Below are 12,348 nucleotides of genomic sequence, written 5' to 3'. Positions count from 1 at the left end.
GGCAGGCAGGCTGCAGTTAACTGGCTGGTGCTGGATGCCATCCAGCTACACGGCTCCTGCTGTGATTTGAAAGCTTATCTTCATTAGAAAGAAAGTGAAAGAAAGAAGCCAGCACGGTGCATTACTTTGATCAGGGAGCTGACTTCCCATGGAATAACTGATAGCTTTTGGATTACTGGAAGTCAGTCTGTGTAATTCATTTAGATAATTAGTTAATGTAAACAACCCACTCATTTCATATGCTCAGCCTCCTCAGTCACTGAGACATTGAATATAAAAACACTAATTTGTGACAATGTTCTCTGTCATTGTGAGTGATTTTCTTTGCTTTCTTCAAAACTGGTATTTACACTTTGCTATCATAAGAGCTAGACTGCTCACACTGCATGAGGATTTATTCCCTGTTAGAGGAGGAAAGCTCCTCAGTGAGCAAGTTAACGGCCCATTCCGCTCCTTTTCACAGATTTAGTGCTTCTCAGAGGTAGCTATAAATGGTCCTGGACCTTAGCCGGCTTACATCAATGAAAGCACTAAATTAAGACTAAGCTAACTCTTAACCACCTTGGTCTTGCATGTTTTAGCACACCTACAGTAAGAATAATATCTGTGAAGACCATAAATACATGTTATTGTGCTCTCTAAAAAAAAGGTCTACAACTGTCACTTTATAAGATGTTTGTGTCCTAATTACTACCACACAGTAGCTTTACAAAAATTCCACACCGACTATTGTTTTGGCTGAATAGTCAGACTACTGGAATGTAGTGTGTGAACTTTGTGATGGGGTGGACATTTTCTAAGTAATTGTATCCCTCTCTTCTTTTCTGCCGTCATTAAGAAAGAGGTTGATGTCAATGTCACTCTAAAGGCTTTGCAAAGAACTGTCCAAAAAACTTGATGGCTATTTTTTTTTTTTTCTTCTTCTTCTTTTGTTTCTTAGTTCTTTTGTCTTTATTGTATTTGGCTTGGTTTTACACCGAATAAATTGTTATCCACCAGCCACACATGTAGATGCCCTTTTTCTGTTTCCTTTATTCATCAAGCAGAAACATTAAGCAGGCAATGTAATTTACAGCAGTGCGCTGCTACATGTTAATGCACGTACCCACATTCTGTCCTGGGAGTGTTTTACAGGTGGCCGCTAAGCAGCTCGGCTAGAGCAATTGGAGGTTAATTGCCTCTTTCAGGGACAGCTCAACTCTAGTGTCTGAGTAAGAGAAACACTTCTCTCTTTCTCCACTCTTCAATCCAACATAATCATTTATTTCAGATTGTTCAAAATGGTTGTCAAATACATTTAAGAGACTGAAGAGTGCCATTTTCAGCCACAAGTTCACAACTTTAGGTGTCTTTTTCTCCTGGCAGAGCTATGCCCACCGCTGGTTCTTGTGTCTGGCAAAGTGGGCACTTGATGATGTGAAAATTGAAATAATAAATTTTCTACAGCCGCTTTGTTGGTGTTGGAAACTCACTGGGGTGGTATTTTATTATCTACTAGAGACACACTGATACACTGTCAGCGGTGGTCAGTATCAGCTCTATAAAACAATATTGTTTTTGGTCTAATATTGTTTTTAATAGCCAACATTTGGCCAACTGTGGGATTAATGTTTTTATAATCTTTCTTTCTGGGAAAGAGACTATACAGAGGTTCTCTAACTATAACTCTAGTGGCTGTTTCTTCCTCTTTAGGATCCTGCTGTCTGTGCTGACTCCTGGCATCCAGACTGGTGTCATTTCTGTGTGCACATTAAGCAGCTGTGGTGATGTCATGGTTAAAGAGGTGGGCGATCTAAAGATGAGAGAGTTCATGTGCTCCATCTGGGTTTTATTCGCTAAGAGCAAGAGGAAAACTGAATATGAAGGAACAGTAAATGAAAGGCTGTCCTACAATCCCACTCCTGGCATCACTCATCCTCATGGGAATGGACTGATCTTATGCTGCGTTCATAGACATCGGAAAAACATTTTTCCGAGTGAAAACGTCATCATTCACGTCCCTTCCTGTGGGAATCAGAGGTGTTGGTGACGCGTTGTTGACAACTGACGTTTGATGTAGGCGACTTTGGTTCACTGAACATATTTCAATGACAATAAACTGTTTATTGTGGACAAACGCCTCTGCCAAGAAACATACACAGACATAACATGTTTCAAATTATTCATAAATAAGCCTATGTATAAAAAAACAACACCAAGAAAACAGCAGCAAATCTTTTGTTATTGTGGCCTCCATGTTTTCACACACCTGATGCTCTAGGCTACGGCCAACCGTTGGTGGCAGTCATGCAACAAGCTGTTATGCCAAACGCCAATATAACAGAAGAAGAAGAACACGCATCCCGGCCATGTGAACGCTGGCAGTCGGAAAAAACAACGTAATCACGGGGGCGGTCCCTGTTATTCCCAGGTGGCATGAACGCAGCATAAATCACATGAGACTGTGATGTGATTAAGAAGTTTATAAGATGTTTAGAAGTTTCCTGTAGTGCGTAGTAAATAGTCATTTATAACACCCAGTGCTGATTAAAGCTCCATTTATGGCCCTGTGTTAAATCCACGCCGTAGGTACGTGTAGATACGGACCCTACGCCGTAGCCTGACTTGCAACTCTCAAAAAATGTAACAGTGCAGATTCACCACTCTACTTTATTCCTATGGGTGACGCCAAGTGACTTTAAAGCACCCGCTTAAATGCCCAAAAAAGCTGGCCGATGCCCATCTTTATGCAAATGAATCCGTTGAATGCGACGCGACTATCCAATAGAAGTAGAGCACAGGGGAGACTGGGGGAAGTCTCTTGCGAGTCCTCGGCTCGCTGCCTCTCAAAATCTGACGAAAATCTTTCAAACTGACCTTTGTCGATCTGAAATGAAGACAGATACAGCAACTGTATGGCCTATTTCTCGCTTACAATGTTTTCAGAAACCCGTTTCGGTGAACTATTTTCCTAAAATATGAGATTGTATTCCGAACGAGCCGCCATGATGGTTGCTTTTGAAATTCGGGAGTAGCCAGACCCATGTAACGCGTTCGTCCAATCAGCTGCCGGTCAAGGGCGTGGAGCATCAACCATGGATGTAATAAGAGAACGCCGTCTCGACACCACGCTACAGTCGTGTCGCGAAAATGGATCCCCACCGTAACTTCGCGTCGCGGAGACGCAGACCACAACAACTGTGATTGGTCCACTCGGCCGTGGCTTGGTAGCTTTGCATTTCCCCTTTACTCATTTCCGGGTTCTCCTTCTCCATAAACAAATCAAGGAGAGGGTTAACTTTTCCTGCTACAGATTTCCCACCATGGTCAGAAAGCACAGGGGAGACACTTTGTTTCTCTCACTATGACTCTAGAGTCGGTACTTGCTCTGCAGCCACACACTCCCCACAAGAGTTACGCTAGAACCTGAAGTATAAATCTCAGGCCACTTACGTAGGCTACGACGTAAGTTCTGCGTAGAGCCCTCGCAGAAGCATAAATCCCACTTTAGTGTTAACATCTTCCATGTGACAGTACATCATTTAGGAGTGCATGCTGTCCTCATTCTGTCAGTCATGGCTTCACCCTCTGTGAAGTGCACAGAAAAGTGCCTGTATATTTTGAATGGCACGCTGGATCTTTATCAAATGCAGCACCGTCCGGTAGCAAAATTATTCTAACTGATGGGGATGAAGTGCTGCATTTGTTAATGTGAATTGAAATGAAAGCATCCTTTCAATCCAAACAGGTTGGAGTTGTTCTGTTTAAAGAGAGCCTAATCTCACTGACATTCAGAACCGACACAGCTGTGTGTCATTCTGCCACTCTTCATTTCTATAGCCCCTGGTTTTCTTTAAAATCTGAACCTTGATTGTTTACTCAATACTTTTAGATTATCATTAGCAAACCCAACTCACTTTTTCAACCACAGCTGCACACTCTGGGAATGTTAAACGGCTTTGTACCCCAGAAATTGTGCCAGTGTTGGCAGCTCCTGCCACAATTGCGAGTTTATTCAATAAGAGGATAGTCTGCGCAAAATGCCTGTCAATGGCAGAGTACTTAAAGAACCCACAGGGGTATAGGATTTCCATTCCAAACTTTTGTGTGTGTGTGTGTGTGTGTGTGTGTGTGTGTGTGTGTGTGTGTGTGTGTGTGTGTGTGTGTGTGTGAGTTAAACGTGTGCACGTGTTGCTCAGGGTGATGCGCTGTCTATCTCCACACACAGGCTGTCTGTCTAGTCTCTGCTCTGTGGGTTTGATGATGATGTATGCATGTGAGAGACACAGCACTGTCTTTGTTTGTGCACTGCTTAAGCTGCTTTGTGCCTGAATGCTCCACGTGCACAGGGACCTTTTGTCATCCTTTGAAACAAGCAGCCCCCTTGTGTCCGCATCGCTGTTTGCTGATGATTGGAAAATAAACAATAAAACGTTTTCAAGCAGCACCTTGCTCACGCCGGGCATCGGTAAATACTCTTCATATTTTAGAGGTCTGGAAAAGGCTTGCGCCAGCTACCCACGCTGATGCCTTTTTCAAATGCCACAGTTAAGCTCTGCTGCAGCGATGAATGACCACAGACAGTAACAGACAGACAGTGCCAGGCAGATGCTCTGTTGTCCAAACAGAGAACAATATGTGAATAGGGTACAGTGACCAGCAACATGAAACTGCTGAATAATACAAGCATCTGAATGTGACACACTGTCCATTCAATTAGTGTCATTACATGATGTTAACAAATCCATGATCCCAGCACGTCTGTACGCTGATTCCATTAACCTTCCCTTTTCAAAGTCAAGTCTGTTGTGTGGTAATTCTTCTGAGAAAGTTATATCTTCGAAGGTTTCCTGACCGTAAACTGGAATCTCTGTTGTGTCACCGCTGGCACCACCAAGTGGATGCATTTTTCCCTCTGAGTGTACCTGATGTGACAATTCACATTGACTGTGCTAAACACAATTAGTTGATTTTGTCTTCATAAGTATTCTGTTAATGCTTGCATTTATTTATTTATTTATTTTTTTATTTTTTTTTTAAGTTTATAGATATTGTAGCAATGTTTCCTTTTTAATCGAACCAGAGATTAATAATGTAGTTTATTTTCACTTTTATGCTGCTCAGTGGTGAATGTAGGATACGGTTATTATCTATACTTATTAACAAGGTTTCAAGATTTTAACTTTAAAGGGATATTTAAATAGTTTTATAGTTTGGCATTTATGACGCCTTTATGACTCATGATCTATGAAGTCTGTTGAAGTGTCTGTGTAGCTGAAATAGAGAAACAAATAAAAAAACTATTCTTACATTATATTTAGAGTTGTGGATGGTCGATGATAAATGCTGATTTGACCACTTAGGTACTTGAACACTGTTTCAATATGTACTTGTGTTTTGATCTGTGTTGCAGGTGCACAAGCAGCCAAGAAGTCTGGTATCCCTGCTCCTAGAGAAATCCCTTCTACCATTACAAGAGACCGCATCTCTCTGAGGGACCAGCTTAGGAGCTCTACTACTAAGAGGATGGTTTCTAGTGCCAGCACTTCCAGCCTCTCCACTCTGGCAAAGCAGACACGTAGCGTAACCAAGTCCCGCGGAGATGCAGATGGCCAGGAAAAGGGGCTTCTGGAGTGCCAGGTGAAAGAGCTGCTGGCTGAGGCCAAGGCCAAAGACTTAGAGATCAGCAATCTCAGGATGGAGTTGCAGCGCTGCAAAGGTAAAGCCTCCACTGTTTCCTCTTCACCCTCACCCAACGCTGTCTCATGGCAAGAGCCGGCTGCAGGTGGAGAGCAGGGACAGGTGGCGGAGGCCCTCGTGCTGGTCGGGGAGCTGAGGGAGAAGAACGGCAAGTTTCAGAGAGAGCTGGCAGCGCTTAGGGAGGAGAACCAGGCACTGAAGGAAAAGCTGCTTTGCTTGGAGGCCTCTCCTCTCTCCAGTACAAACACAAGCAGCCCCTCCAAGTCTTTGGTGAATGGTCTGACGCAACAGGACAGTCTCCCTTCTACTGCCAGCCCTCTCAAAACCTCTGTTTCTTCCAGTTCTGACATCACCAAGGGCTCGCCATCACCAGACTCCTCAGAGTTTGAGAAGATCCCATCGCGTTCGGAATCGGCGAGCAGTGGCGTCAGCGGGGAAGCAGTAGTAGTGGGGGCAAGAGGGCGGGATGTGTCAGTGCAGAGCTTGACAGAACAGATTCACAAGATGGAGGAGAGCCACCACAGCACAGCTGAAGAGCTGCAGGCAACTCTGCAGGAGCTGGCCGACCAGCAGCAAGTGGTGCAGGAGCTGACAACTGAGAACGAGCGTCTGGCCGAGGAGAAGCGCCTCCTGCAGACATCGCTTCAGCAGCAGAGAGAGCGCCTGGAGGTGCGGGCCCAGAAGAACGAGGCGCTCGCTGGCCGACTTCAGGAGCAAGCCCAGGCTCAAGCCCAGAGGGAGGAGGAGCTGAGCAGCCAAGGGCCTCGGCTGGCCGAGCTGGAGCAGAGGTACGCCGAGCTGGTCGAGAGCTCGCGCTTCGAACGAGAGAAGCTGGTGGACATCCAACAGCAGCTGACAGGTAGGGCTGTAACCATACATCCATCTGGATCCATATATCGATTCAATGATCCACGATCCAATATTATCGATGCACAGCGAAAATATCGATACGTATCTTCTGTAAGATGCCCCTTTATTTTAGATTCCCACTTTGTTTGTTTTTAATTAAAAGGTCTGAGAGAGCTCAGTAATTAAATTGTCAAATCATATTTTAGTTGCTTTTTTTAATTGCTATAAACGTAACTGTGTTAAATGACACGGCGTTAATGATATTGTCTCATATCAAACACAGGCGCATGATTTGAATTGTATCGTGACAGACTTTAATATATCAGCAAATATCGTCGTCCAAAGAATCAATATAATATCGTATCATGATAAAAGGTGTGGTTTACACCCCTACTGACAGGCAGCCTGCGGGCATTGGAGGAGGAGCACCAGGAGGCCCAGGGCCAGGCGCGCTGTCTTAGGGAGGAGATGGACAGGCTGCAGGCGCAGCTGGACAGAGAGCTGCAGGCCGGAGGTCAGGCAGCACAGGCCGCAGAGGAGCAGAGGGCGACAGCAGACACTCTCCGACTGGAAAACAGTCGGCTGAAAGCGCAGGTGGACATTGAGAGGCAAAAGGTGGGTGAGCTGAAGGCCATGCAGAGTGCCAGTGACAGCACTGAGATGCAGAACCTGCTGAAAACAGCCCACTCTGAGAAAGACAGGCTGGAGGTGGAGCTGACAGAGCTGCGGCAGGAGGTGCTACAGGCCCAGGCCGAGACTGAGCATGTGCGGTCCGCAATGTCCAAGGTAGGAGGGGTGTAAGGTTACTCAATTTCTTGGGATTGGAACATATACAGTATCTACACTATAAAGGGTATACTGAATGTTAGCGATATTTAGCTGTTTAAGAAATACTCACATATGGGAATTCTTTCAGAACATGACAAAAGGAATTAGTATTTATCACTGAATATAACATCTTGTTTGGATATAATGTTTGGAGATAAATGTTGTCGTCAAAGATTCAGATGAATTTATTTAAAGGTCCCCTATTTTAAAAACTGAGATTTCCATCTCTTTTTTAATTATAAAGCAGGTCAAGGTGCTATATAAATACTGGGAAAGAAACAAAACGCTCAATCCACAGAGAAATGCACACAGCCCATATTCAGGAACTGTGCCTTTTAAATGAGCTGTCAGGACGTCTGTACAGTTTTGACAGCTATACTATGTATAGGTAGAAAGTGCTGCTACAGTGCCGTTACAGTCATTCTACAGTGCAGAGACGCTGAAAGCACAGATGTGGTCGACACGGAAACTCTAATCAATCAGAGCAGACTGGGCTTTTTTTCTGGAGAGGGGATTAAAGAGAGATTTCAGACAGAGGGTAAAAACAGGTATATTCAGACACAGTATGAGAAAAATAATGCTTTTTTTTATTTTTTTTAACATTACAGCATGTAAACAAGTTCTAGTAGAAACCCAAAATACAAGTATGAACCTGAAAATGATCATAATATGTCCTCTTTGAAACTGGACAACTCTCTGTTCGTTAGAGAATGTCTCTGCACAGTTGAAACCTTTTCCAGGATTTGAATTGAATGTGACTCAGTGTTCAAACGTTTAGTTATGTTCATTAGTTGACTTGTGTTTGACTTAACTTTCAGGAATTCGCTAAAGAACAATCTCTCCATCCACATTTACTGTAAAATATGAAAAAGTAAAGCAAGAAGTTCACTCGTTCAGAAACGGTCAATAGATTTTTGTTCAAATTCTGTACTTGCAATGCAGTCATTTCTTAAGACTAGATTTAAAAGAGACCAATATGCGACAGTTATGTGTCTATGGATAGCTGTATCATCAGTCTAGCAATTGCTCATGATTAAAAAATGAGAGTCAAATGGGTGATCGTAACATTTTTAATCACTTTTGGCTCAGTCACAATATATTGAATGTGAACACGAGGACACAATTTTCCACAATGGTTCAAACATGACCATTAAACAGGCTTAACAGCTGGTATTGGGTCCTTCTCTTCACCACCAAAGCACATGAACTCATGTTAACTCAAATAGTTTTCATATGATTCTCAGTCGTCACTTTGGTTTTCCCCTTCAACACCACAAACACCAGAGAGGCTGAGGGTTGTGTGGGTTTGGGGTCCTGTTGGTGGTTGTTGACTCCAAATTGAGGCGTGTCACCATCAGTTTAAGTGATGTCGTCAGTGTTGGACTGTGACTGCGGTGCCAACAGTAGGGTGGTTCACTGTGTGACCCTCTGAGTCACGCTCCTGTTCTCTGCCACATGGGTGTGAGGGTGAGGCCGCTCCATAACTTCACTCACCAGAATCCTAATCTATCGGAGTCACATGGTGTCAGTGGGAGAGGGTCCTGCAGAACTACATCATTTACTTATTTCAGCATACTTTACTCACAGAGATCTCTTTTACAGTGTCATTCCTCTGAACGACAGCAATCATCATGCTACACTGACGTCAGCTTTAGTGTAATTCAATAGTTGGACCAATGAACACATTGATGCAGTCAGATCTAATCCAGACTGAACTCTTATTTCCATGAGTCACTGTCACCTTGCATGTTAGTATTTACATTGTGCAGGGTTTTCCCTACCATTATAAGGCTGGGCAGCTCTTAAGCCAAATGAATGTAAACTCAACCGGGAGCATCAAAACTAACTAAATTACTTTTCTCCGAACTAATGGTTGTAGTTGGTCTCTGGTGGACTTATTTAGCAAGTTTTGTATTTAAGATTTTTAATTTTTTAATTGTTTTATTTATTATCTGCTCTAGCTTTTTTCTACGTTTTAGACACAGATGATGTAATAAGAATGGTCCAAAAGGATGTCAAATTGCATTTTTTTAAATTTCAAAATGTAACATTTTCTCGAGGGAGGACCCTTAAACCCCCAGACAAATACGGGTACCTAAGTCTTCCACAAACCGAGGGAAAACACTGCATTGTGGCCAAACAGTAATTGTCAGACATGGTTAAGCTCTTGTGTAAACACTGTGTGGACTCCAGCATAGCTGCTGTAACCATTTATTACCTTTACAACCCAGTTCAATGTTTACATTTACCCTTATTTCTGTGTGACTTCTGTTGTATCATAGTTGAAAACTAGAGCTTTAATTAAGTGACAGATGTGGAAGCTAGAATGGAAAAATCTATTGTCTTACTCTAAGCACCAATAATGCAATGTGTACTAATGTGCAGTAGTCACATTGGAAAGGAGGCAATGTATTAAGGCTAATTGGACTCACAATGGTTACTTTTACTTTTTACTGCTCGCTAGTAAATTGAGTTTGTTTTCATCAGATCAAACCGTAGCAAACCATAACATAATTTAACTTGCTTTAATTACATTTTGATCAGTGGTTTTCTTCACACACACAATGCTTGTCTTCTTCACCCAGCCCTCATGGACATCCAAAAATCTTGTTTTGATACAGCTTTATTTTGTGGAGGGCATCTTTCATCTAATCTTTTGAAAGATAAGACATGAAGAAAAGCACCATCACTGTCAAATTGAACACTGCACCACAAGAATGTCTGGAAGATATAAATGATCCTTTACTGAGCCAAAGGTGACTTAAGTGATTCCATCTATTTAGCACACTGGCAGCCAGCAATTACTTTCACATGAAACACTGCCTCTTTGTTTTAGCCCATTTGTGTACTGAGCCCATCATAATCTCACAAACCCACACACATACACAGGTGGAGGCCAAATGCCAGCAGGTTCAGGAGCGGGCCGAGAGGAGGGAGCAGGAGCTCAGCAGCCGGGTGACTTCCCTGGAGGAGGCTGGGATCCACGCTGAGAACCAGGTGAAAGAGCTGAAGGAGACCATCTTTGAACTGGAGGACCAGGTGGAGCAGCAGAGGGCCGTCAACTGCCACACCAACCAAGCCGTCCTGGACATGGAGAGTATGTCCTTTTCACAGTTCTCTGTGGACTATTTTAACCTGCAGTCATATAAGGAAATTAATCAGTCAGTGGTATATCTAAGATTTAGTCTGTCCTCATTTATATGAATGAGGTGGACAAAATATTGGAAGCACCTCTTAAATGACCATGAAGTTCAAACGATACCTCCTCAAACCGTTCCAACAAAAACTGAATATTATAATCTTCATGAAGGTAGGATTTATTCCAGGGCTGCTGTATTAGACTGCATTAGTTAAAGCTATGTGTAACCTTACAATTTGGCAACTGAGTGAGAATTAGACGCAAAATGAGGGCATACTGTAACACATCTGTCTCTGACTCACCATAAGTGCAGTTGGCAAATGTTATATGGCTGGATACACTGTTTCCACAACCACATTTGAATCATGGCAGATGAGATAGGTCTGATGCTATTATTGCAGTGATGAAAAACATTTCTTGACAGATCTTATACTGTCCAGAAGTAACTGTGCCTTTTTGTAAGAGCCTTTATGCTATATATCGGCTGCTTTTTCCCAACCACGCTGAAAACTGAGCAGTTAAGTTGTGAATGCTGTGTTTAATTGGTGCGATTCTGCCTGAGTCTGCAGTACGTTAGACCGCCCTTCTCCCTTTCAAAACCTTGTACTTGTCATTGCAGATCTTGTCAAAAAGCTGGAGGAGCAGAAAACTGAAGCAGACCGACAACTGAAAGTCTTGGGTAGACAGATGAAGGTAAGAAAGCATTCTTTGTCTGGCCCCTCACCTGAGACCACTTTGCCTTGGGAGACCCTACCAGGAGCACCAAGCTCCAGACAACACAGCCCTCGGCTTCATAGAGACACACAAACCTCTCCACCACGATAAGGTGATGGTTCCCGGAGAGTTTTTCTTATTTGTCTTGAGGAGATTTTTAAGTTATTTCTAGCCTCAGAAGTTTAAACTTTTTTAAAGTTTTTTTTTTTTTTTAAATGTTGGTATATGATGTTTGTATTACTTCCACAGGTGTACTGTCTGTTACAAAGAAGAGCACTGTTTACAAAAACGTTGATTGTGATAGGAAAATTGACACTGTCACAAGTAAATATATTTCCAGCCCAAACTATAAATGCCAGTGTCTCCATTAAGTGGTTGAATGAGAGTAGTTCAATTGTTTGTGTATCATTTGTTTATCAGATTTAATTGATTCTGTTGTTGAAATTAATTTTAGGACTAATTAATGCTGACATTCAACTAAATCCAAACAGTTCCTGCCAGTACGAATTTGCCTGAATAGGTCTATACTTGCATCTACCAGTACAGTACATATCCATGTGTCTTTAGGATGAAAAAGAAGAGTGGCGTCGGTTCCAGGCGGATCTCCAGACAGCAGTGGTGGTGGCCAACGACATCAAGGTGGAGGCTCAGCAGGAGCTGCGTACACTCAGGAGGCAGCTGCAGGAGGAGCAAGATCGCAGTGCAAAGCTTACCACAGACCTTGAAGCCCTGCAGGGTGTCAGGTACTATCTCCATCATACTCCTCCCCCTCCACCAATCCTCCCTCGGCTCCCCTTGTTTAGCATCGGGCTGCAGTTCCTTTCTCTCTGAACACAATGTACACATCAGATACCTGCCAGAGTCATGCCATATCCCCATCCACTGTTTTATAAACGTGATACAAACCATATATAATTCTTACTCTCAAGAATCTCTTGCTTAAGAGGTTTTCAAAATTTCTATCTGTTGTCTAAGCAGGGTCAAATGTCAACCAGGATGTATTTAGAGTAGACATTATTTATTTTTATATTTTACAAGATTAAATCCTTTGAGTTTCAGAGTTTAGGTTTCTGGGATTTGGCAGACTCTGTTGGTAAATTAGCAGTCTCCTGCAGTATTTCCCTCTGTGTATTCTACTC

The 12,348-nt window shown here is 42.9% G+C and overlaps 1 protein-coding gene across 1 annotated transcript in view; it reads left to right on the top strand.

The window, feature by feature from the left end:
* specc1 (sperm antigen with calponin homology and coiled-coil domains 1) overlaps nucleotides 1–12,348 on the top strand; it is a 78,777-nt gene that overhangs the window by 31,219 nt on the left and 35,210 nt on the right. The window contains exons 4-8 of the mRNA XM_078266075.1: nucleotides 5,393–6,538; nucleotides 6,929–7,314; nucleotides 10,246–10,453; nucleotides 11,115–11,188; nucleotides 11,777–11,952. Of these exons, the coding sequence (XP_078122201.1) occupies nucleotides 5,393–6,538; nucleotides 6,929–7,314; nucleotides 10,246–10,453; nucleotides 11,115–11,188; nucleotides 11,777–11,952 (1,990 nt within the window). The remainder of the gene's footprint in view (nucleotides 1–5,392; nucleotides 6,539–6,928; nucleotides 7,315–10,245; nucleotides 10,454–11,114; nucleotides 11,189–11,776; nucleotides 11,953–12,348) is intronic.

The sequence above is a fragment of the Sander vitreus genome, chromosome 13, assembly GCF_031162955.1.
Source record: "Sander vitreus isolate 19-12246 chromosome 13, sanVit1, whole genome shotgun sequence".
Classification (NCBI taxonomy): domain Eukaryota; kingdom Metazoa; phylum Chordata; class Actinopteri; order Perciformes; family Percidae; genus Sander; species Sander vitreus.
This window is presented reverse-complemented; position numbering and strand designations above follow the sequence as displayed.